The sequence below is a fragment of the Numida meleagris genome, chromosome Z (assembly GCF_002078875.1).
Source record: "Numida meleagris isolate 19003 breed g44 Domestic line chromosome Z, NumMel1.0, whole genome shotgun sequence".
Classification (NCBI taxonomy): Eukaryota; Metazoa; Chordata; class Aves; order Galliformes; family Numididae; genus Numida; species Numida meleagris.
Genome location: NC_034438.1, coordinates 74,896,544 through 74,921,264, shown reverse-complemented (window position 1 = coordinate 74,921,264; position 24,721 = coordinate 74,896,544). Strand labels below are relative to the sequence as shown.

Genomic DNA, 24,721 nt, shown 5'->3' with positions numbered 1-24,721 from the left:
GCAAAAGCGCGTGGTGCCCTGCGAGGAGGTCGGCGCACAAAATGAAGCGAGAACCACGGGTCCGGCCGCACGTGCCAGAGCAGCACTACGCCTACACAAGTAGCATCCTGGAACGCCCGAATCTGAGCGTTCGGGCCCAGTCCTCAGCTCGGCGAACCTGGAAGGGCGAAGGTTCTCCCAGGCCAGGTCCGCCCCTTGGTCATCCGGAGCCCATCGGGATCCAGCTTATCTTCTGGCGATGCAGGGGCAGGACACGGTGCCCTGGGAAGGCTCTGGAAAGGGTTTGGCTGGGAAGCAGCTGGGCCACCCACCAGTGCCTTCCCATCGAGGGGATCTCCAGCTTGGTGATGAGGCGGCCCTGCGGCTTATTTGTTCTGCCCGAGAAATGAAAGGGGCGGAAGTAGGAGATCACAGCCTGCCTTTGTTTTATTATTTATGTTTTCTCACAGTCATTATTATAACGTGGTCCTCCGCAATTTACCGTGGAAGGATCGTAAAACTTCCGCTTACGCGTCGTCAGTCGTGCAGGGTGTGTTTACTTACGCAAGGTGTTGTGCTGCTCCTCAGAATCGGCAAACATTTTTGTGGAATTTCATGTGCACTTCATAAAACAAATGGAGACTTGACTAAAAAATTGGCCATTATGGATACTTTAGCAGTCTGGTAGGTTTTTAATGGAGAAAATGTTGTATACGATCAAGCAATTTATATTTTCCTTTTGTTCTTCTTTTTGTTTTTGCAGATCACCAAGATATTCCAAACTAAGTATTCCCCTTGAAATTGATAACAGTAGTGAAATCTCTTTTGGATTTTATGTGTGCTCCAGTTGTCTATACTATTATTTCAATAGAAAAATACCTTACTTGATTTTATTTCATGTGCGAGTGTAGTTTGTTTTTTTTTTCTGGGGGGTGGGTTTGGGGTTTCTGTTTTTTTTTGTTGCTTTTTTTTCATTGTCTGGCAGAGGTGGAGGGGGAGGAAATATGAGTAAAAAAAGAATGCGGGGGAATTTTTATTACGGTACTCAGATTGCAATGGAAGAAAAGGTTATGTAGGATTTTGTAACAGTGAAAAACCTTAGAAGTCAGAGTGTAATCTTCATTATAATGAAACAAAAATAATGAAGGCTGGAGGCAGGTATGTAATTCAGAGAGCATGTCATCAGAGACAATAGCAAAAAAGGAAACGAGTGTTTCTACAACTCCAAAGATATGTTCTTTTCAAGCAAGCAGTTAATTTATCGTTCTTTATATTTCCAAGAGAGGGAGGTGAGTTATGCATTCCCTTCTGAGATTAATAATAAGTAGATGGCCCCTCTCATTTCACTCATTATAATAATTCTGGTGAATGATATAAAGTTTTGTTTAAATAATTGGTTTGCTTAGATACATTTCAGTTCAGTGTGTGCGTTTCTACTTTTGTACTGTGTTTTCACTTTCTAAAATCATTCCAAGAGTCTTACTGGATAACAAATTCCAGCTTCTCATTCTCTTGTGCTTCCCTCTGCACTTCTGTTTAAAAAAAATAAAAAAAAAATTACATTTGTACCTCCTTCATCATTAAGCTATTGATCTAATACGAACACAGGACTAAACTGAGGCGAACGTGCAAGTAATGAATTTCATATTTACTATCTTGACATTTTCTTGACAATTAGTACGTGATTTTCAACCCCGTACAGTAGATTTTTTTATGCAAAACATATTTCTGAATCAGTCATACCACTTCTTCTGAATCACCAACGTGCATTAAAAGAGGGGACAATCGCTAGCACCCAGGAATTTCCTTATTGCTAATGTGTCAAGGATTTCAAATAAAATGATTTGAGGTTATTCTTAGCGCACATCTTAACTGCCATACGCGTTAGTATTTTGCTGTCTTTTATCTTCCCTTCATTTCAGAAGATGAGTGTACGGGAAGAGTATTGTAAGCCTGATTTTTAATTGGTGTATTTTTATAAACTGTGTACTCAGCGTCAGAGCCAAACCTTCTGATAATTCCTGGCCACCAGAGCTGGGCATGTCTGTAAAACAATTTGAGTGTGAGGTCACACGTTCATTGTGTAGATTAGCCCATTTGGTCTTCGTTATGTACTTTTGCCAGTGCAGCTCTGTTACTAATGTAATGAAATGCCGTTCCTGACCAATATTGTCTCTGCTGACAGCAGTCCCTAGAGTGGGGTTTTATTCCAGCCAAAATACCTTCTACATCTATAGCTTTTTAGGCTCAGTTGAAGACATCTTGACCTTGAGTCACTACCAAAACCATCAGTGTTGTTAAAAAAAAATACGAAAAAAGAAACCACTTTTATACTACGAGTATGTGGCAGTCTCGTAAAACCACACCAAATAAAACCTGTCAGATGTGGCTATCATTTCATTATGAAGACATGACAAATAAGACAGGGCTACAGCTCTTCTCTTTGGAAATCTACAAACATTAATACTGCCGCTCAGGCAGTGCTGGCCTGCAGTGTCGGCTCAGCACATTTGATGACTCGTTGAAGACAAGAGGGTAGATAGGAACTGTCTTCTCTTTTGCCCTCTAAAGTCTACTTGGTCTTTTCTGAAGCTGTCTGTTAAATGCTGCCATCTCCAATCATGAGTATCTCTTACAAGGTTTGTCTTGTGTTTCTGGCTCTCAGCTCTTCAAGACTGTATTAGAAATTGAATTCATCTTCATGAGATCTGTGGTGACTCCATTTCCCAGTTCAGAGTCGACACTGCTGAGGGGTTCAGTCTCAGACATGACGTTTTGTTCCTTTTCTTGTCTCCTTCCTCTATACTTAGAACCTAATGAAAGACAGTGGGAGTTAGACAGAGTGTCTGTATTATTTGTTTTTAAAGGAGCAACGAGTTACTACGCTGCTCAGGAAATTTGGTTGGTTGCACATTTTAAATGAGGCATTGATAATTTTCTCCAGTGATAGGGCTAGTTTTTTGTGTGTTGCTAGGTAGAAGCAGAATCTGTTTCACAACCAGCCCTTTCGTCACTGATTCAGATATCCTTTTTTTTTTTTTTTTTTTGTGCAGAGAAAAGGGGAAAACCTGAATCTAAGATTTCAGAAATTATTGCCTTGACTTGCAATACAGAAAGTATATGCAGTAATTTTGCACAGTAGAATCGTAACTCCACTGTGGTGGCCAGTGTAAGGGACTTTCACTTGATGTATATACGCTAAACTGATCAGTCTTTATCAGAAAAGATTGACTTAAATCCAAACTTAAAAAAAAAAAAAAAATCAGCATTCAGGAATTAATAGATATTTCCGTCCTACGCATGAAGTGATCGAGCTGAATTAAATAAATGCTTATCTTAAAGTATGTTACTCTTAAAAAATGAACACTGAAACATAAGAAAATTGCTTTAATCAAACAAGATGCAGACAATTTTTTTTTAAAGTCTGTAAGCATGAACTGCATAGATTTTTTCAAGAAGCGCTGTAGCAAGTTGAGAGTTGGAAGTTCTCTGAATTCAGGTAAGAACAGTCTGTATGCAGTGCTCCTCCCAGTTCTAGCAATGTCAGGAAAAATTCTTATTAACAGTCTCCTAAAAAGCTAATTCATAAATAATTTTACTCGCCTTAACTATTCAGTACTTACGTTGTTTGATTCATTTTCATCAAAGGCTTACTAAACTCTCAGAGTTAAAATACAAAAAAAAGTTAGAATCAAATAGAGATTTGTGAGTTCTACTTGTTGCAGTGCAAGTGTTAGCTCTTGAACGCGACGTGGATCATGAAAGTATTTGAGCAGTATCCATCAGAGATAATGTGATTCTGGCACTTCTTTCTTGATCTAAAGTTTACTCACCATTGATCATCCAAAAGTTGAACATTTTTTATATATTTTGTTAGATAACAGGACTTTTGAATTTTAATACAAATAGTTTTCAGTACAGTGATAAGGGCAGTAATTACATCCAATACAAATTATATTTTTATATCATTTCTTTATAAAGCAGAGCACAGAGTACAACAAAAAGCACTATGGTTCTAGTTTAGTGGTTGTTGGTTACTGAAACTTGGTTAGTGGTGCATTCTGACCATATATATGGCTGTTGTCTAATTGCAGTTCACTGAAACTTTTCCTCTGACTTCTGTTACACATCCATAGTGTTACCAGTGATGCATGAGTTCAGAATCAGATTATATCATTTTTGGTGTCAGCATTTTGGAGTAGTTCCCAGTAAAATGCTTTCACCAGTCCTTGGTATTGAAAAAAAAATTTAAAAAAAATCTGTCTCCACCTTTCAGACTCCAATAATCCTGGGCTGACATAGCACAGCACTTTACCTTCAGGACTGAAAAATTCATGGCAACTGTCCTTTCCAGCTGAGTGCATGGGAAAAACATGAATCGCACAGATAGAAGTCTGGCAACGGGAGCCACTCCAGTCAAATGCCCTGAAGCCCTAGTGAAGCTGTGTGCAAGAAAATAGGGTTGGACAGGAATAGTTCTGCAACAGCATTCGGGAGTGTTGGAACTGTCTTTCCTTGCCTTCTTTATGGTGGAACTTTGGGAAGAGGTGCAGTTATCAAGGACCTTAATTTGTTTGAAAAGCTCTCCTTGTTAGAGAACTTTACATGTAGTGGGTCTGGAAGAAAGTTGTCCTTTCCACCAATGGAGTTAAAGTCTATATTGGTTTTAGTAGAAGTTAGAAGGTTTTCCCATTGCTGTGGTATCTACATAAGAGGAGGGGGGAAAGGAAAAAAAAAAGAAAAACCAAGGCCATAAAAGCAGTCTCGAAGTGTAAATAAACACCTTTTAGATATTGCATAAGGCACGTTTGACACAGCTGCTGAAGTGCCAACTGCAGTTACACCATGTTCTCCTCCACAGGCAAAGGACTTCAGCTTTTTTTTTTCAGAACAAAGGGAAGATATACCTGGTCTTTTAAACATACTGTGTGAGGATCTGGAAACAGTATTCTGTGAGGAGCTCCATTTCTTGATCCATTGCAGGCTGCACTAGAGAAAACTGACTTCATCCTGTTTTACTAACGGGCAAAGACCTAGCAGTGAAGGCCAGGCTTGAGTGAGAGGTTTGCAAACTGTTTTGGTCATGCACCCTCTATCAGTAAAAAAATAAAAATAAAAATTCAGCCCACAGCCCCAGTTTATGTCTATTTGTTTGTTTGTTTATATATTTTATACATATACTACTATACTGATATATTATTTACGCTATAAATCACAGACAAAAAAGAAGGTGAGAAAGTTGAGATAAACACTTAAAAATGCATTTCCTTTTAATTTATTAGAGGTACAAAAAATATATTGGTTCTGTATGTGTTCCTCTGTATACCCTCTGGGTGTACTTTGGAGACCACTGTTCCAGTGTACAAGGGAATAAGGGGTGAAATCTTGGGTCTCCATTTTTTTTTTCTTGTGGAAAATTTTTAGATGAGCAAAGATGATATAATCTCATTGAGAATTGCTGTTTGTTAGCAGAGGTTGCATTTCCTGTCCCCACTTACCCTCTTTTTTTTGGGGGGGGGGGTGGGAAGAGGAAAGAAGAGGTTTGTTCCTCTCAGCAAGGACAAAACCATCTCACTAGCCAGTAAGAATCATCTAGCACGGCCACCTCCTTTTCCATTGCCTTACAGTTGTATTTCCTAGTATGTAAGTTTTTGGGGGAGCTCCATGCTTTCTATTACAAGCAGAAGAATGAAGTTCATCACAGTTATTTTCTCTTCCCAAGGAAAGGATACTTTTACTTCATACAGAACAAAGTACACCAAAATAATGGGTTGCATTTTGAAGCATGAATCCCAAGTCTGCATCCTCAGCATGCTAATGCTGTATGGTACTGTTGAGTTTGAAGCGTTTAGAGAGCCTCTTAGCTGTTTGAGAGCAGTGCGTCATCTTCTACAGGACAAGCTAAGAACCTCTGTGGTGGTGACTCTCAGAAGAGCCAGTGTGTAATCTTGATGTGCGCTTACAAACCGTGATGAAGGTGCTGAGACAACCTTTCAGCCTCCCCAGTGTGAGGGTGTTTGTGGTGGATGCTTCTGGATATGGACTAACCTGAATCTGCCTGGATCATATTAGGATCGTAAAAGCTTAGGAAGACCAACACCAGAGCAGAGCGTTGACCCTTGAGTTTTCTTCTCATTAAATAACAACATGCTTTACACCTCATCAGCAGCGTCCGTGATTTGGTCTCAGTTGTTATTAGATCACTTCTCATGTCTTCGTTTTCCTGTCGGGCATGAGTTCAAGGAAGTGTATTGTGGGCACAGCAGTGCCCAGGACACTGTGCGTGCCTCCCACTTGGCAAATGGGGCAGATTTCTCTGATGGATCTTTTAGTGTATGGAAAATCCGTGAACTGAAATTAATTTCTTCCACTGAAATGCAGAAGTATTGGTCTCAGTGTGAATATTCTTCAGGACCTTCTGCACATGTTTTTTGTTCCTTCTTTGTTATAGTCCTTAGAAGACCAAAAAGGAAGTAGGGGTATATCCGAGTAGATGCCATCTGTTCCAGGTCTCCATATTAGCTTTAGCTCAAACTACATTTATGCTCTCACAATAAATATCATGTTCATCATGGTTTTGATCACATTCTTCAGGATTCATTTCATCTGGAGGTGAAGGTAGTCTGTACATCTCAGTGTTCTGTTCTCCTTCAGCTTTACACTGTTTATGATCACTGTTGAGGTCTAAACTGTCTTTAAAGACTCATGAGCTTTTTTGAGGGTGTTATACTTTAGTGCCAAGGGGATTCACACTTCCAGTTGTATCTTAGGAAGTGCTGAGGCTTTTCCTTCGCTGTATTTGTGAAAATACCTTTAGACGTGTGAGAGCTGAAAAACATGAGAAGCTGTGGCCACAGCCTAAGTTCTGTTTTGTTAACAATCTATAAATTGCTTCTTTTACAAACAGTGGAAGGGCCAAACCAGAATCAGAGCACAAAGTATGATTCTAGTGGGTGCTGCAGAGTTCATTGGAATGTTCCTGGGCAAAGAATGTGAAAGCACTATCTCCTCAGGAGCCATTCCAGCCTGGCCACACCAGCTCTACATCACCCTGGACACACTTTGGCTCTTCTTTTTGTGTTCCATCTTCCTCCTCACAATGTGGGAGACTCATCCGACCTTCAGGATGGGAAGGAATTGTTAGAACCAGAATGATTTCGCCTGTCTTTACTTAATGGACAATATTCATTAAATATTAATATTAATGAAAGTTGAACCTAAATTCTAGTCCATACTCAAAGTCTAAGAATAACCCTGCACTGAAATATGTTTTTTTTTTTCCTGTGTTAAATATGTTTTCAATTTCAGAGCAAAAATAGAGACAAGAGCCCAGGTTAAGTTATACCTATGTCAGATAATCCTCAACGTGATATTTCTTCAAACTCAGGACTTCAGCTCCATATTTCTTCTGAACAGCAGCATCAAAAGAACCATGCTATTTTGCTGAATACTGTTGGTGTTTACAGCTGGCCTGGGGTTTGTGCTTCAGCTGAAGTAGGAAGGTCATGTCCAAGGAGCTGTAATTCTGGATGCCCCTCCATTTCGACGAGGAGCACGGTGCTGTTACTTTGCCAAAACAGAGACTGCATTCCGCGACACTTCATGGATTTTGTTCTACCTTTTACATTTATATCTCCTTTATTCTATATCGATGCAGTGAAGGTGTGATATGATGCCAAAATAGATTGTCAAATCTCAATTGTAGATTTTCTATTAAAAGTACTGGAAAAGTGAACTAAAGTTCTCTTCAGTCTCAGTCTTATACTCTGAGAACCATTTTAGCTGTTTGTATGGAGGAGTCTGTAAATTCATCGAAACAATGGGTAGGCATTGGTTAGGCTTTGGGACTCTTCATAGTTAATATAGATAACTGTAATAGATACCACTCTTCAAGTGGTGATTAGATGATTAAGGTTTGGCATGCTTGTACAGCCTCCAGCTTTCCTTACAGCTGCTTCTCTGGCAAAGGTCTATATCGCCACGTAGCCTGCTGCGTGAAAACAATCCAAATGTTAAAATTGTCCTAGTGATGTACTGCAGAACCACTTCCTGGCATCCTGTGGATCACATAAGAAATTTCAGAGTATCACCTCCACTGACGGTAAAGCAGTGTGTGCTTTCCATCTCCCGTGCTCCCCGACCATACTGCCCAAGCTCTGCCTGAAAACGGTTGCGTGCAAAGTGACTGGGAGGAGGTTTAGAATGGCATTCAGTTTGATAGTGGAGCGAGTGCTGCGGGCGTGTTGTCAGATGAATGGCACCGAAAATGAAAGTGATTATTCCAATTTTGAAATTATAATTGTATCTCAAACAGGTCTTCTTATGAATAATTTAGAACCAGCGCAACGCCATTTTTGTCAGTAATCTAGCCAAAACTTCCCTTTATTTTGTGGCTGTACTTCTAATTTTAAGTGTTTTTGCATTTTTTTTCGTATGTAATCCTGAGTTAGTATTCTTTTTTTTTCCTTGACCAAGGATGGGTGGAATCTAAAAGGTATTTAAGACAACTTAATCAAATAGCTAAAAAGACTTTGTCTCCAAAGTAACTTGCTAGTCCTTTTCAGGCATATAGGAAATAATCAAAAAACGAATTCTTGATGTATCCTGTGGGAACAATAGATTTGTGTTCAGTTTTTCCTTTTCTAAATTAGAAATCACAGTATAGACACTGGAATTTCTAACTCATATATTATACCTTGTTCTCTGGTGGGAATGAAATGTTCATGTTTGCCTCCTTTTCTCTGTTTAACGTTGACTGCTGTGAACACTAGGAAGAATAACCCTGCAGCTTTTCTTTTTTTTTTCCTCTTCTTTTTTTTTTTTTTTAATCTATTCATTTTATACTTTTACAGACAGATTTCTCCCTGGGGTGAAACAAAGGTTAACTGAAATTTCCTCTGTTGTGTACCTGAACGAATCAGCAGTTTGAGAAGGAAATCCCATTGATGGGCAAAGAGAGTGACAGGCTCTATTTAAAGAATTCCCCCGACTGTGTGGTAGACCAACCATGCCATGAATTTAACTGTTCCTGTGGTCCCCATACTTGTACCCACCAAAAAGAGAGAAAAACCTACTTTGTTCCGCAAATGTTGCGCTAAGCTTTGAAAATCATGAGCCACAGAGTTTTGTGAATTAACATTTCTAGCAGTGGTCAAGTCTAACCAAAGCAGTATTTATAGCAGGAGACAGAGAGGAGAGAAAGTGATGTGAACGTACATATTAGAAAAAGCAAACTGTAAGCTTGTATTTTAATGTGCGTTTGCATTTTAATCATTTCATAGTAGTCTCGAGGAATATGATTTATCAAATTATGTTTTGCTTTATTGTCTGCGTGCTTTTGTTTCGCTTGGCGTGTGAAACATCATACACATGGTATAGGAATACATGGAGCTGACACCGGTGCGGAAGGGCACAAAGCTTGGAAAAAGCTGCAGGATTCGCTGTTAGAGAAGTTGTCCAAGAGTTCAACTGCAGGGAAATGTGTAACTGAAGTGTGTGACTGGACTGCATGCCTAACGTTCAGTACAACTGCTAGCACTCGAGTGATTTGTGTGTTCCTAAATGTCTTCTTTCAATATCAAAAGCGTGCGTATCTGCTTGGCCACGTACTCAGTTCGTGCTCCCAAGCTTCAGGACCTGTGATCCTTCTGGAAGATCCCAGCCTCAGCGCTGGGCTCCCACCAGGCGTGCAGCCCCCAGACTTCGGTCTTTTCCCAGGGGCAGGGGCTGCTAAAGTTTGCTTACGGTTCCTTTAATAGGCCTTTGCTGTTTGTTTACTTATTTGGAACTTATTCTGAGGTGGGGCTTTTTTTTTTTTTTTCCTTAAAATATAATCTTTTGGCCAGTGCTGATTTTTCTCAAATCGACTTCTTACGTGTTAATTCATTTCGAAAGGGGTTGAGTTTCGTTGCTTGTTCACTGCCAGATTTCCAGTTTTGTGATGCTTTTCAGAAGTACGCTGGATCAATGAGAGGTTGCGAGAAGTAAAGCACTGGAGATGCTTTCTCACCAACACAAAACGTGCATGTTACTGTGTAGGCATACACATCCATGTTAGGGACGTCAGAGGAGAGGCAGCAGAGTCTCCTCGTCGTGAGAGATTTCTCCAGCTGAACTGCTGTCGATGATATTGACTGATACCTGTGTGGGAGTTCACGGCTTTAAAGTCTTGGTGTTAAAGAGGTAACCTGTAACCCATTACAGCAGCAGGTGTCTAACAGTTAAGTAAATCACCTTTTACTCATCAAAGCAAAGCTGAGAAGTTCCTCGACGTGTCGGAAAGACAGAGCCTCCGATCCCCTTCTTCCTGCAGGGCGCTGGCTGGAGGCGGTGGATTCACGTCTCAGGTCTGTGCTCTGTGCTCTGTGCTCTGTGCTCTGAGCTCTGAGCTCTGAGCTCTGCTCCGGGGGCACTGCCCTCCAGGCGCGCTCCCCCGGAACCGGCAGCGCCGTGACCTGGGGCTGAGCTGCGGAAGCGGTCGGAGCGGGAGCACCAGCCCTGTCTGCAGGTTACACTAGGCTGTAGCAGCTGAGCAGCAGGCGTCTGTTTCAAAAAGTCCTGGTGGGCCTCGTGTACGTGGAAATGTATGTCTGGGTCCTGGGAAAACGTCTTCCTAGGAGAGAGAGGAAGGTGCTACTGTATTGAAATTTGAGTTCTTGTCCTTCGGAGAATCTGTCACAGGGAGGGAATCGCAGTTTCTGGCTTGGGACGCCGCATGGTTATCACTAAATGCTTTCTTCCTTACCTTTTTGGAACAAAACTTTGAAACTTACTGTAGTAGATTACATTACGGTCAGGCATTCTGGTACAAACATGAACAGTAATTTTCGGATATACGTAAAAATGTCACTGTGAAATTCTCAAAAAATTGTAAATCGTTTTTAGGGGTTTAATGTCATCATCCTAAAATACTGTTTGTTACTCCAGTAGCAGCCAGAAGCTGAGAAATGCTAAATATTGTTCACAGAGAGCTCTGAAGCAGTCCTTACCTCAAAGGTCTTGCAGTAGAGTGTACTTCGGGCTCTGCATTCTGTAATGTGCTTGTATAAAATAGCAGTCAAAGACCAGTTTGTATCGCTCAGCTCTGAAATGTATTTTCCCTTCAGTCTGTATACCAAACTGTCACAACTTGAAGCACCCCATTTCCGTGGACTGATGATAAAATACAGTAAATAAAATGGCTGCATGTGTATTGCAGTTATAGGGGACGGGGACCTGTTCTTCCATTTTACGAAAGCGTAGTGCTTCATTTGCGAAGCTGAGCATCCAGGCTCTACAGTTCCGCAGTGTTTTTACATGCAGAAACCAAACAAACCTTTGCAGGGGAAGCTGAACTTGTGCAGAGAACTTGGCAACGTTTTCTTCTGGCTCCAATGAATGGAAATAAAAGAGTAATTTTGGGAAGAGGTAAAAAATCTGGACGAGCCTGCCCCGTTTGCACATCTGGGGTCACGTGTTTGGTTGCTAGGATCATCAGTGGTACAACAGATACGAATACATTCTGAATAGTTTATTCTTTATTCCAAGTCATTTTTTTTGTTCTGCGGAAATGGATTGTTCCTCTGGGTAATTCCAGGTTCTGACTACTCATCGTTTTCCCTCCTCCCTGCCTTTCCCCTTCTTGGAATGAAAGAAAGAAAGCTTGAATGCATATTGAACAGTAGTTGTAAATCTGGCTTCATGGTGAGCCCTGCCCTGAAATTTACATTTTCATGCCGGTGGAGTGATACACGTGAATCTCAATGATCTTTGACAATTTTTCTTTTAAATAAAAGCAAAGTTGTTGCTGACTATTCATGCTCTTGTAGAGGACTACAGGGCAGCCGAAGGGTAGTGCTGTATAGAATAAGACCCTTGCACAGGGCTTTCATTTTAGTCTGAACTGCGTGCATGCATCCTGTATGTCATTTTTTCTGGCCTCTGTTTTTCCCTCATTTTGTTCTGTGTTCTGCAGCTTAACAAAGCCATTTCTTCCGGCTGTAAAGAAAAGAAGTTCATATGCAAAGCACAGAAGTTGATATAATTATTTTTAAAAAAGATAGCTATTAACAAATGAAGACGAGAAAGGAGAGCATAACAAATTGTTGAAGATATTCTGGAGGGGTTTTATTAATGCATTCACCAGGCCCTGTGCACTATGTCAGCTTTGTTTCTGCAAAATGACAGTACGGTCTCCTCGCAGAGCTATGGAGATCTTGATGGAGATTATCTGGATAGCTTTTCAACTGCTGCTGCACTCAGGTGCTGTGAAGAGAGGAGCAGAGTGCTTCTCCCCTCAGCTCCCGAGGCAGACAGCCATCCTCTGTGTGTGCCTGCCTGAGGACAGAGAGACGTGCTTGCACGTCGCACTTGGCTTGAGAAATATCAGGTAGCAAGTTTCATTGTACTGGTGTTTACTGACGTAACTCTCAGTAATCTGCATTTATATTTGTTCTGCGTCTGAGCTCTGGTCAAAGTTACGTTCTCAGCCCCAGGGGGGGACCTGAGGCTTCTGGCTGGAGCTGTGGAGGTCCCAGCGCCTCTTCCCTTGGCGCTGCCCAGGGGTGCTGGGTTGGGCTGTGTCCTTGCTCCCCTGTCCAAGTGCCATGGAATTCATTTTCCATTGTCAGAAGGAGCGTGGGGCAGAGCGCTCTGCAGCGTGCTGCCTGGGGTCACCCCTGGAAGGCAGGAGCAGGACAGAAGGATGGCTGGGAGGAGGTGGAGCCGCTGGAGTTGCAGTGCTGCGTTACGCATTAACGCTTTCCTATGTATTTTCTAATTTGAGCCATTTTAGTTTCTAACATGAGTAATTTTTTAATCGTTATATCAGTTTTCCCTGGGAAGACGGGGATTTTGACAGCAAAGAAATGAAACTTGGTTGTTTGTTCTTAAAAAGGGCATGTCTGATGATTAACAGGAGTTAATTTGCTGGTAATTTTGATCTGTAGCCTGTCAACCATCCTGCATATGCCTTTCTGTGAAATGTGGCATTCACAGTACTGATTTGAATTACAAATATCTTTTTCTTTATGAATGAATTTTCTTAATAGGCTTCCGAGTAATAAATAATGCACTGAAATATATCAGTAAGTGTGCTTCTTTACTTTTAATGACTAGACACCAAAAGGCCTAATTTTCCTTTGGGTATACCCACGAACAGCTTCCATTAGAGAGAGCCAACACAACGCAATCCCTTCCAGCCCCTGCTGCAACCCAGGCAGCCTGGAGGAATAGTCTCCAGGCCTAGGTGGATGATGCCACTGCTTGTTATGGTGATCCCTTCTACCCTGAATGATGCTTGGCTGAAGTATCCCTTTGGTTCTTGCACTGCAGTTTTTGCTTTGGCAGTTGCTATCCATGCTATGACTTAAACATAATGCGTCACTCCCATTGCTTTACAGTTAGGCCAGTGAAGTTACTGCTAATGTCTGCGATGCTCGTTAGGATTGTTGGCATTAGTGACTGTTGCAAAAAATACATGTTCTAGGGCATTATTGAGAGTCAGGCAGGTATTGTTAGCCCTGACTTTGGATGAAGCAGAGCAGCTAACAGGTATTAATTCTAAAGCACCCGCTGTATGTTCTAGGGACATACCTTGTATCTCAGTTCTGCGTTTCGTGTTTCAGCTGAATTTATTGGCTTTTTCAGTGTGCAGGGAGTAGTGGAAATGCTAAATCACAGCTTGAACCAGTGATGGAGCACCTGCTAGGAGGCAGGGCAGACCCTGAGAAGCTCAGGTGCATTCCCAGCCCTCGTTTAAGGGTTGGCAGTGGAGGTGAGGGCATCTCTTGCTGGAGATCCCTGCCTACCTGGGACCTTCTGAAGGCAAGCAGCTTCCTTCCCTTATTTCTGTGCTCACAGCTGTTGCGTTTGAGTGAATCCTTGCTCGCTGCAGCTTGGGACCTTGCTGCTCTGCTGTCATTGCTGTGCTTTCCATCGCATTACACAGAGTTACAAGTGATATTGCAGATGGTATGATTTTAGTTGCTAGTCACCCGTCTTTTATTGGAAATGAGTAATATAATCAAAATTAGGTAGATTTGTAGTGTTTTTTTTTTTTAAATAATTGTAATTTTTGATGTTACGATTTGTTTTAATAACACGTACAGATGTTTCAGATTTCAGTTGTTGGTAGAGGACAGAACACTTGGCATTAAGAAGCCTGCAAACACATGGGATTTACTCACACACGGGTTCTAATAGTTACTGTAAAAGTATAGGCAAAGCAAGCTATTCTGTTGACACGAATCCTCTGTGATGATAAGAAAGATACTGTGGTGTTACAGCTGTCTTTGCACAGCGAGAGAAGTAAACATTATTGACATGCAGAATTTTTAAACAGCTCTAACTGCATCCCTGTTCTTTCAGGTTTTTTTGCCTTTTATTTCCTTTTGACTTTTCCTTTTTACTTCTGCCAGTCCTGGTGCTGTGTGTGAGAAGGTTACGGTGTGATAGTTGTTCATTCAGCGTGTTGTTCTGATTTATTGCACCTTACCAAACCCTGTTATGAAATAGAGTTACTTAGATTAGTCGTAGTTGCTGTGGTTATGCATAAAGTCATTTTGGCACGTAGCCTTCAAAAGCAGTGCTGAAGGTGTAGAGTTTCTGAATTCTCAAGGAAGGAAGGTTTGTGTTGTGCTGTGTTCACTTCTGTATGCTCCCACTTGGGCAACCCGAGCACTTAGCGCTGGCCATGCCCAGAATCCTTCAGCTCTGGATTCTTTACATCAGAACAAACTGAAACTTGCCTGAATCTGTACCATGGGGATGAAAGGACAAGAGAGGGCAGCGTCAGATATACTCCAGCTGGTGGTTGAGCGTATCCTGATTTTAAGGTGGTTAAGATTTGCTGACAAACAGGATGAAAGCATTCCTTTCCTGAAAATAGGACTAGTTTCTCCATTTGGATACATTCAAAGTCTATTACCAATGTCAGTAAGTGCAGTAATCATAATCTGAATATATTATTAATATATATCCACATAAATTAAGTATAATTCATTGTATTTCTGTTTTCCAGGAGACACTGATGTGGACTGGTCCATCAGTAATAAAGACCTAGAGGTAACACAGACAACTAAATTGTTCCATAATTGTTATATTTATGTTTATTAACAAGTAGACCAAGATAAGCAGGACTGGAAAATCCATCTGTAATTTTTGCATGGAAGCCTTAAGAATGTCCTTCCCTTGGCAGATGAAACCTGAGCAGTTGTTCATTGGGAAGACATTCACTTGTTAGGGAAGGCAGACAAACAGTGGTGGAAGAGAAGAGGGGACAGGAGCTCCTCAGCAATGAGGAACTCAGTTCTTCCTTCCCAGGCTCTTTGAAGTAATTGTTTTATGACAGCTAAATCCTTATTCCTACAGTGGCACCACAAGTGTGCTGTGGTTGGTTAGTCATCCTGCAGTTCCTGAGCAAGGACTCAGCTCGGTCATTAGCACTGCCAGGCTGTAATTTGAAGTATTTGTGAAAGGTGTGCAGGGATCCGGGAAGAGTAAGCTTCATCTAGAAGGTCCATCTCCTTCTGATTTCTCTTTCCAAGATCTATTAAAGTTTATGTCACACATTCACAGAACAATGTAGGTCAAAAAGGAGCTCAGGAGGCCACCTGTCCAACACCCCTGCTCAGGCAAGTTACCCAAGAGTGACATTAACAACATCCTTCCCATAAGAGAACTGATGTTTTTGTACCTGTCTGATTTGCTTCTCAACAACGTTATTTCAGGATTGCTTTTTTAAAATCTCTTTTCCTTTTTAAAAAAAAATCCTTTACAATTGCAGGTTTTCTAAACTTACATAGTATTGTACTTTGTCCAAGAAGCTTCCCTTAATGTGTTCCAGTGAACCTGTGACTTGAATTTGCCATTAATATTAGTTGTATTTGCATTCTGAGAAAAATTCCAGTTCATCAAGAAACTGCACAGTGAGTAGAAGTGTTTCAGCTAACCAAGAGAAAGCAAAGTTTCATGGCTATAGTTTTAAACAGTGAAAAAATCATGTTCTGAACTGGAAGTTTGAACCAGACAATATCAGTTTCTCTAGAAGAGAACTGTCCAGTTCAAACCTGGATATGTAGTTTGTACTTGTAAGAAGTTAGATTGCTAGCTGAACACTACCAGCAACAACTTTTACACATTTCTAGCAAACCATGAGTGGTTTAAATGATAAATGTGTTTTTCCCTTCTTTTCTCCCCAGGCACAGATCTGTAACTATGCAAGTGTGAGGCGAACAAGTGTTCGGTACTACACAGCGGACAAAAATGTTACCTGCAGAAATTGCGGCCGGCCAGGACACTTGTCCAAAAACTGTCCTGTTCCAAAGGTAAACACAACATTTAATTACTTACACATTCAGCTGTTTTACTCTTTCCTGCTTGCCATTAGAAGTTTTGCTTCAGTAGTTTGTTATTTTGTTGAAAAAATGGCTTCAGGTTGAAGAGTAGCTTGCACAAGACCAGGTTACTGTACAAAAGTAATCGGCTGTTTTGAGAAGGTGATTGCTTTTATAAAGAAATCTGTGAGCGTAAGCAGATTAAAAAGAGAGTTAAAAACAGTGTAGGTGTATGTTTTTCACATTGTAAGACTAGTTTTAAGGTATAAAATATTTTCAAAATTTTGTTCAAGAAGGAGAGCATTAAGGAATCTAAAGATCACCCTTTGTAAATGAATGAAAGCAGATTCCTGTATAATGAACAGCAATACAAATAATGTAATAGAGATATGAGGAAGATGAAGCTACTATAAGAAGCTTGGGTAGATGCCAAATACTTAGAAATTTCTGTTTCTCCATGAGTTAGAGGAGATAGAGATTTCAAAATCGGTCACTGTATTGTGAAGAAATGGTGGCAGCTGCATGAGGGTCTGGATTTATCAGTCCCTGCAACAAAGCCTGAAAAAATCCGTACCTCAGTCCCTGAGGCTGCTACCTACACTGAAACTCTGCATATTAATATAAAGCAAATTCCTTTAAAGCATATGTCCTGTGTCTACATCCCACCCAGTTGAAATGTAAGCTGTTGGAGTGAAGATGCACTCCATCACTGGGAAAATTGGTTTTAAACTGATAAAGCTTTGGTCCCAGAGTGCCTTTTTTATGTTTGCCAGTCTGTGAGGGCATCTGTGTGTTTGCTTGAGTTACAAAGCTGGCCAGCAGCTAAGACCCACCCAGCTACTCACTCACCCATACTAGTGGGGTTGTAGAGAGCACTAAAAAAGGCAAAATCACAAGAAGCTGATGGCTTGAGATGAAGACAGTTTAACAGGGGAAGGTAAAAACAAAACAAAACAAACAAGTGATGCAAATGCAGTGTCTACTTTGCAAAACCTCCCTTGCCTTAATTTTATTTCTGAGCATGATGTCATGTGGTATGGGCTACCTCTTTGGTCATTTGGGTCAGCTTTCCTGGCTATGTCTCCTGCCAACCTCTTGCCCATGTGCACTCAGTCTGTTGGCTGCAGGTCGGAGTGGGAAACTGAGAAATCTTCAAGGCCGTGCAAGTATTGTTCAGCAGCAGGTAAACGTGAGTGTGCTACCAGCACTGTTTTTCAGGAAGCCAAAACACATCTCCATATGGGCTGCTATGAAGAAAATTATCTCCATCCAGACCCAGTGTAGTGGTCTATACAACAGACCACATTTATAAACCGTGCCAGTATGTTGGTGTGGTGTGCTCTATATCATGTTCCTGTGATGTACTTCTGTTTTTCAGCTTTTGAGAGATTTCCAGAAAAAATAAGTGCTCATACAGAGTATTGAACGCTTCTTACAGGGGCATTTAAAAAGTGCTTATGATGCAAAGTCAAAATAATGAAAATACAGAGAATCTGTGCAGTCAGAAGTTGAACTTTTACTCTATTTCTAGTCTTCCTTTGCTGCAGTTTCTAAATGAAACATAGGATGTGTGCAATTCCTAGTAGATGGTAGATATTTATCTAGGGTGTTTTCTTCTTTATTTCCTCTTGTGATGTTTTGTTTTGTTTTCTGAAGTCTTTGGACATGTACTCACCTAACATTCTTCATTTTGTATTTTTCCTTAGAAAACTCCCCCTTGTTGCCTGTGTGCAGAAAGAGGTCATCTACAAAACAGTTGTCCAGCACGGTTTTGTTTGAACTGCTGTTTGCCTGGCCACTATTTTAGGGAATGTCTTGAGAGATCCTACTGGAATAAGCACTGCAGTCGCTGTGATATGAAGGGGCATTATGCTGATGTGAGTATTGTCCATGGCAAAAAAAACAAAAAACATTCACAATTGTTTTTGTACCTGTCAAAAATTGAAGTTGCAAGAGCCGCAGTCATTTCAGATTATCTTTCATTGTATAAAGTGCATATCTGTATAAACATATGGAAATACTGTAGTTACTTACATGAAAAGTGATCCAAAGAAAACAAACTGGAGCACTGTAAGCACTTGATATTTAGTTTAATTTTGTCCAATTTAGTTGGGGTGATGAAAAATGTCAATTGATACAGTTTTGTAGTACTCATCACTCTTAGTAAAAGGACTTTAAAACCTAGCAAATGCAGTTCAAACAGTTTCAACGTGCTGGTTAAAAAAATCTGGGGAAATACGCTGAAAAATATATGTAATAAATTGACTCTTTAATTGTAACACTTTAGTTTACTATGTTTGAGAACCACTGAAAACAATAGCAGGTGATAAAGAAGAGAACGTTTCTCATTTTTGTTGAAGGAAAAGTTTAGGGAGATGGAAACTGGGCGACGTGGTCTGCTGTATGCACGCTAGGAGCAGGTAGGGAGTAGCCCTTTTGCTCTAGGAGTTTCAGACGAGTTTTTGTCATGATTACACATTCATCAAAGAAAAAATCATTAGAAGCTCAAACTGATGTCTGAGTGGGTTTGGCGTTTGTAACTGTTGTATTTTACATTGCAAATGCGCTTTACAAATGAAATGGAAACGGTATATTGTTCTCTTACATAAGTAGAGGTGAATAAAAATTTTATCTGACAGTGTCTTGCAGAGAAGCATGTCTACAGCCACAGTGCCTCAGCTTAGTTTCTTCCTGATTGTTGGTAGAGTCCTGTCTTAGTTGTGAACATGCAAGATGAAAGATAATGGTGAAATCAATTCTTTCTCTAATTCCATATCTCTATGAACAGGCCCATCATATATATTCTGTAGGAGAATTCATGTAGTAGAGGAACAGATGGAAAATCATATACTGTACTATTAAAAGAATAATATTGATAGAGACATTTAATGTCTGGAATCTCCTGATACTTGTTTTAATCCCACAAGATCCACACCAATGTTATCCTGCTTCTCTACTATCATTCAAAACCCACCTGTTTCTTCTAGACCAGGATAGCTTCTGCAGACTGAGGGGACACCCTGGTCCTGTAGCCAGTCGTGGTACTTCCTTGTTCATATTATATTACACTGCTGCTATGTCAAAAGAAAGAAAAAAAGTATGTAGTCCAAATGACGATCTTCGTACTTAATAAAAAAAATCAGAGATATTAGGAAGCTTGCATCTGTACTCGCAGTAATAACGGTTTTGTTGACGGGGAATGTGGAAATGCTCCTTTTGTATATCTGTGAGATGCTTATTACAAGACTGAATGTTCAGCTTTGATTCCCAGCAGGACCAGACTATTTGTTTCAAGTTGCGCAGCAGTATGGGAGAAGGACTCCCATTTATTTTGTAGAGAGGTGGAACCCCATGAAACATGCATTCTACTATTGTTATTTTTTACTATGCATTCAGACTTGTATTGGATAATGAGTGAATAACTTCAGCACAAAATTAGGCAAGGAACTGTTAAGGATGTTCAGATATCCAGAGGTTACTGAGGTATATTAAAGGCCATTCAGAAAAAGTGTATTCTCTATGCAGTAGACTAGATGTGAGGCGTAAGGTCACAGACACCTGCTTTCATTTAGGAGAGACCTATTCCTCAAAACTTACATTATTTAAATCTGTTGTTATAGAAGCACACTTTTCAGTGCGTGATCTCATTGCTTAAAAACATTCTTCTGAATGCATTTTGAAAAAAAGAAACTTTTGTTATTGACTGTCTGCCTAAAGCTGCTACTACTGCCCATGCAAGTTATTTGATGCCATACAGTAAGTGTGGTGATCAGCTCTATGGAAATCAGGACCCCTGCATGTAAGGAACATCATGTTATGCATCCGCTACTGCTTGTCCCAAAAGAAATCTAAAGATTTTGAACATCATCATTTAACGTTGCTGTTTGGCTATCATGTAGCCCAAGTAAAAGCTTATCTCAGTATGTCAGATTTTGTGTGTGTATAAAGAGAGAGGTGTATATTAAACACATATATATAAAACAGAATTTTTTACAGCTCAGTGTGTTTTGTAAGTGTGGTGTACTTCAAAGCTGGGCATGACAGTGTTTTAAATTTTTCCTTTCTGGATGAGCAATGTGAATTTTCAGTGCTGGATAAGCTATTTTGGCAAGAATGTTCCAAATCTGAAGGAAACTGTTACTCAAAAGTATTCTGTAATATTGGCAAGAAAGTATTCAGTCCTAAAGCAACTGGAAGGTTGGTAAAACAAGGAAGGCTTTCATGGCTCTCTTCTATGTGTAACGTGAAAGATTTGGAGAGTTAAGGCAGAATTATATTACAGTAGTATTATCACTTCATGAAATTAAGTGATACTAGAACACTACTTTTGGAAAGGTCTTGTATTTATGCTTTTGTGTTTGTGTATGAGGTCAACACAAGTCACACTCAAGCCTGTCCAGGTCCCTCTGGATGGCATCCCTTCCCCTTAGCATGTCTTCATTTTCTAGTTAAGGATGTGGCTTAAATGTTTGTCTTCCAAGCGTGCCTGTTTGGTTCCTCTAGATGTTACAGTTTTTGAAATTTGGAAGTATTTGATATGTCTTCCTAGATATTTTCTCCTTTCCTTTTTTCATCTGCTGGTCAAAGATTAAGAGAGATCCCAACAAGGCCTTTTGTTCCCTTTCCTTGAAGTTAAAAGTTTAGTTGCATAACTGTTCTAACCTGGCAAAGACTATCTTTCGTAACCTCTGTCATTATATTCCATTCCCATTTTGCAGCATCATGGAATAGTTGAGCTTCGATGGGATGTTTGACCCCATAGCTTACCAGCCAGACATGGAAGCTTCCTTTGACGTGCTGTTTGCATCTCATTTCTAGACAGGATGAGAGGGACTGCGAATTGCATTGTTCATGTATCCCTCCTGCTCCTGAAGATCACTTGTTACTGCAGCAGATGTAAGAAGTTAAAGAAGGAAAACTGAGTGTTTGTTACAGGCTCAGGATATACCACAGTATTTGGGATATGCAGATGGTGTTAAATATATTTGGTAGATGCCAAACCATATACCCAGTACTATTTCTTTTTGCATTTGGACGTTATAAATTTAAATTTGATCTTCCTCTTCTAACTGTGCCTCTACTTATAGCCAACATGTTTACAGTACCATTCCTTTAAAGAACACGGAGGGCATATTTCTACAAACACCTTCTGGTAAGCAGTTAGAAATGCAGTGTTGGGGAATGTTATTGGACCCCCCTGAGGCAAATTAAACACACGTTTATGCTTAAACATAAAGAGATTCAATGGAGAAGGCTCTGGGCAGAGACCTACTGCAGGAGTCTGTGGAGATGTGGCATCTGGGGACTTTTACCCTACACAGACCAGCACCAGCACCAATTCTGTACCATCAGCACAGGACGCCTCAGCCCTGCACTGGGCTCATCCCCAGTAAATGTTTCTTTAAGTCAAGACAAGAAGCCTGTATGACCAGCGGATGGTCAAGAAGTTAAATACAGTGACAGTTTTAAAACTGGTCCCCGAAAGAGTTGGACAACCAGTCCTGCCAGCCTAGTGTGTACACCAGGCAAATTAACAGAAGCTGTAATAACAAGTCAAATGTTGGAATGGATATATAAATATGATTTACGTGTGACAATTCGTGATGGCTTTTGTAAAGAAAATCCTGGTTCTTGGAAATCTCTGGATTCTTCAAAGGACAAAGTCAGGAAGCGTTTGTGTAAACATGACTCAGTTAACGTAGTCTACAATTTTAAGAAGCCATTTGACAAAGTTTCTGACCAAAAGCTTTTAAGGAAACAAAACAGGCATGGAACAAGAGGATAAAGTAGGAGACGCAAGTGTGATGTGGGAAAGGGTCAACAAAAGGGTGACGGTATTTGCGAAGATGACTGAATTTAGTGTGTTAATGATATGAACCAAGTGTGAAGAGCTGCACAAGAACTGTAGTAAATGCAGGGAGAGTGGAATAAAATGTTGGATGAATTTTAGTGGCACTAAACATAATGTAAAATGCCTGGGGAAAAAAAAAAAACTGCAGCTTTACATAGGAAGGGATGAGCTCTGAGCTTACCATTACCATTCAGGACCTAATTTTGGAGTTACAAGAAATGATTAAAAAAAAAAATCACTTAATTGCTCAGAAGCTGTGGAAAACAGCTGGTGAAATATTAGGAATCATCTGGAAAGCAGTGGAGAAGTAGGTGTTATTTTGGTCCTTTTCTTCTGCATCCTTCAGCTCAGCTACCTCTTCATCCTGAGAGACAGACGACAGAGAGAAGGATCTGTAAAGATCTTCAAAATCCTCTGTGACTGGAGACAGTGATTAGGGATCCAATGTTCATTGCTTATCTCTGAACAATCATTAGGGAGTATCTAATGAAGGCAGGGGGAGCTGGATGCAGAAGAGGCAGAATGAGGTAAGAGACCTACGAGGTGAGGATCCTTACCAAGAGATGCAGTAGATGCAGAAAGTCTGCTGAGGCACCAGAGGAGGCTGAGCCAGCTGGTGAAAGAGAAAACTCTGGAAGGTTATTGGCTGAACACACAGGAACTTTGTCCAGCTTGGGAAGTCACTGTGCTGAAAACAGCTGGATGTAGATGTGTACAGGGGAAAGGAGGCATGCTTGTCTCATTGTTAAGCATGATGAGGCATCAGCTTACAGTTAAGGGACGACAGACTGGTAGTCTCTGCTCTTTTCACACTGCAAACTGATTGTGATAAGAGATGTATATGTCTGTGCCTCTGCTAATTGCATTCTTTAAGGAGTTGTGAGACCTCTCCATGGAGCTTAATCAAAAACCTGAAAGTGTTTTATAGAGCCCAGTTACTGGAGCTGTTCTGTATCAGCCTTCCAGTTTTGGTCTTTCTGGTGCCCATAGAAACAGAGGTCAGAACACAAGTTCTGCTCTGTGCGTGGGGCTAAGTGAGGCTGTCGTTCCTCAGAGTTCTCCAAAATGCTTCAAGAACTCTAATGCAGCCTTCACAGGGCAGGTCTTGAGTCGTTATCCAATACTCCAGACAACCCAACAAGGTTTTAATTTGTCTTTCCCAGAAAGACCACTCACTTTTACTGTGACACAAAGGATGTAGAACAAGCTGTCATGCCTGGTTTCAGAGTGACTCTTCACCATCATGCTTTTCTCAAGCAGTGAACTTGAAGCAACTTAAGGTAGTTGACCTAGTCAGACTTGAAAATATTCAAAGTTATTTGAAACAATTTCTGGGTAATGCACTTATTATCCACTAGGACTGCTACATTCCCTGAAACAACTCTGAGAATGTATGGACTTAGATTCAGAGTTGTACTGGAAGCAGCTGAACCTGATGTACTTTCATGAGAGAGACCGTGTAGCTACATGAAAACATGTAGCTGAGCTGTTTAAAAGTTCCAGGTGCTGCCCTGTTTGGCATTATGCTCCTCCTCTAGGAGGATGCGTATCTCCCTGAAAGTGCTGCTACCTTGTCTTGCATAGCTTTGTGTACATCTACGTGTGTATAATCACATGGTGTATATCTATATGTTTATATACAGTTATGCATGGTGTATATCTATATGTTTATATACAGTTATGCTTATACATGCATACATTGAAAATCCAATGATCTGAGCATCTTCTGTTATGCAAGTTTGGTGGTATTTCCAATGGATGTCGTGGGGCTTCTGCTCTACAGTCTCATTTAGCCGCTTTGTGGGTGAGAAAAGGACTTCCTAAAGAGGATGACATAGCAGAAAGAAGGCAAAAAGCATAGACAGAACAATGTTTCCACTTACACTTAGGAAGAACAAGCTCACAGAGAAGTAGTGAGTTGCCTGAACTCCTTACCCTTGGAGCTGGCCAGCAACAGCGCCCAGGCCTCCTGCCTTCTTCAGTTGTGCTGTGTCTCTGGAGAGGCCTCGTTGCGGCCTTCCAGTACTTGAAGTGAGCTTATAAGCAGGAAAGGGAGCGGTCTAATACACAGTCTAATAGTGATAGGACAAGGAGGAGCTTTAAACTGAAAGGGTAAATTTAGGTTCGATGTTAGGGGGAAATTCTTTACTCAGAGGGTGGTGAGGCCCTGGCACAGGCTGCCCAGAGAAATTGTGGGTGCTCCATCCCTGGAGGTGTTCAAGGCCAGATTGGATGGTGCCCTTGGCAGCCCGATCTGGTGGCAGAAGGCCTATGACAGAGGGCTGGAACCAGATCATCTTTAATGTCCCTTCCACCCCAAGCCATTCTATGATTCTGGCTCCATATCTTTTTATGCACACTACAAATGCACCCTGGAAGCAACGCCTCTTCCCAGAAGCCAGGTGTGTACCGCTGTCAGCAGCCTACTCCTTTATCTTGCCTGAAATGGCCTTTTTTGGCTGTTTAAACACGATCAGTCTTTCTCTCAGCTTCCCTTATGCCCTTGTTGCTATCAAAATGTGTGCTGGTGCTTGCCATCAGAGCTGTGCCAGCCCTGGCACTGCTGGATATGGCTCTG

General features: G+C 40.9%; 1 protein-coding gene across 9 annotated transcripts in view; it reads left to right on the top strand.

Moving 5' to 3' along the window:
* Positions 1–24,721, top strand: part of ZCCHC7 (zinc finger CCHC-type containing 7) — a 110,011-nt gene that overhangs the window by 57,711 nt on the left and 27,579 nt on the right. For 8 of the 9 annotated variants that reach the window (XM_021379966.1, XM_021379968.1, XM_021379961.1 and 5 more), the window contains 3 exons: positions 14,978–15,021; positions 16,158–16,283; positions 17,999–18,169. In XM_021379966.1, coding sequence (XP_021235641.1) covers positions 14,978–15,021; positions 16,158–16,283; positions 17,999–18,169 — 341 coding nt within the window. The remainder of the gene's footprint in view (positions 1–14,977; positions 15,022–16,157; positions 16,284–17,998; positions 18,170–24,721) is intronic. The other variant, XM_021379969.1, reaches the window with a different exon arrangement.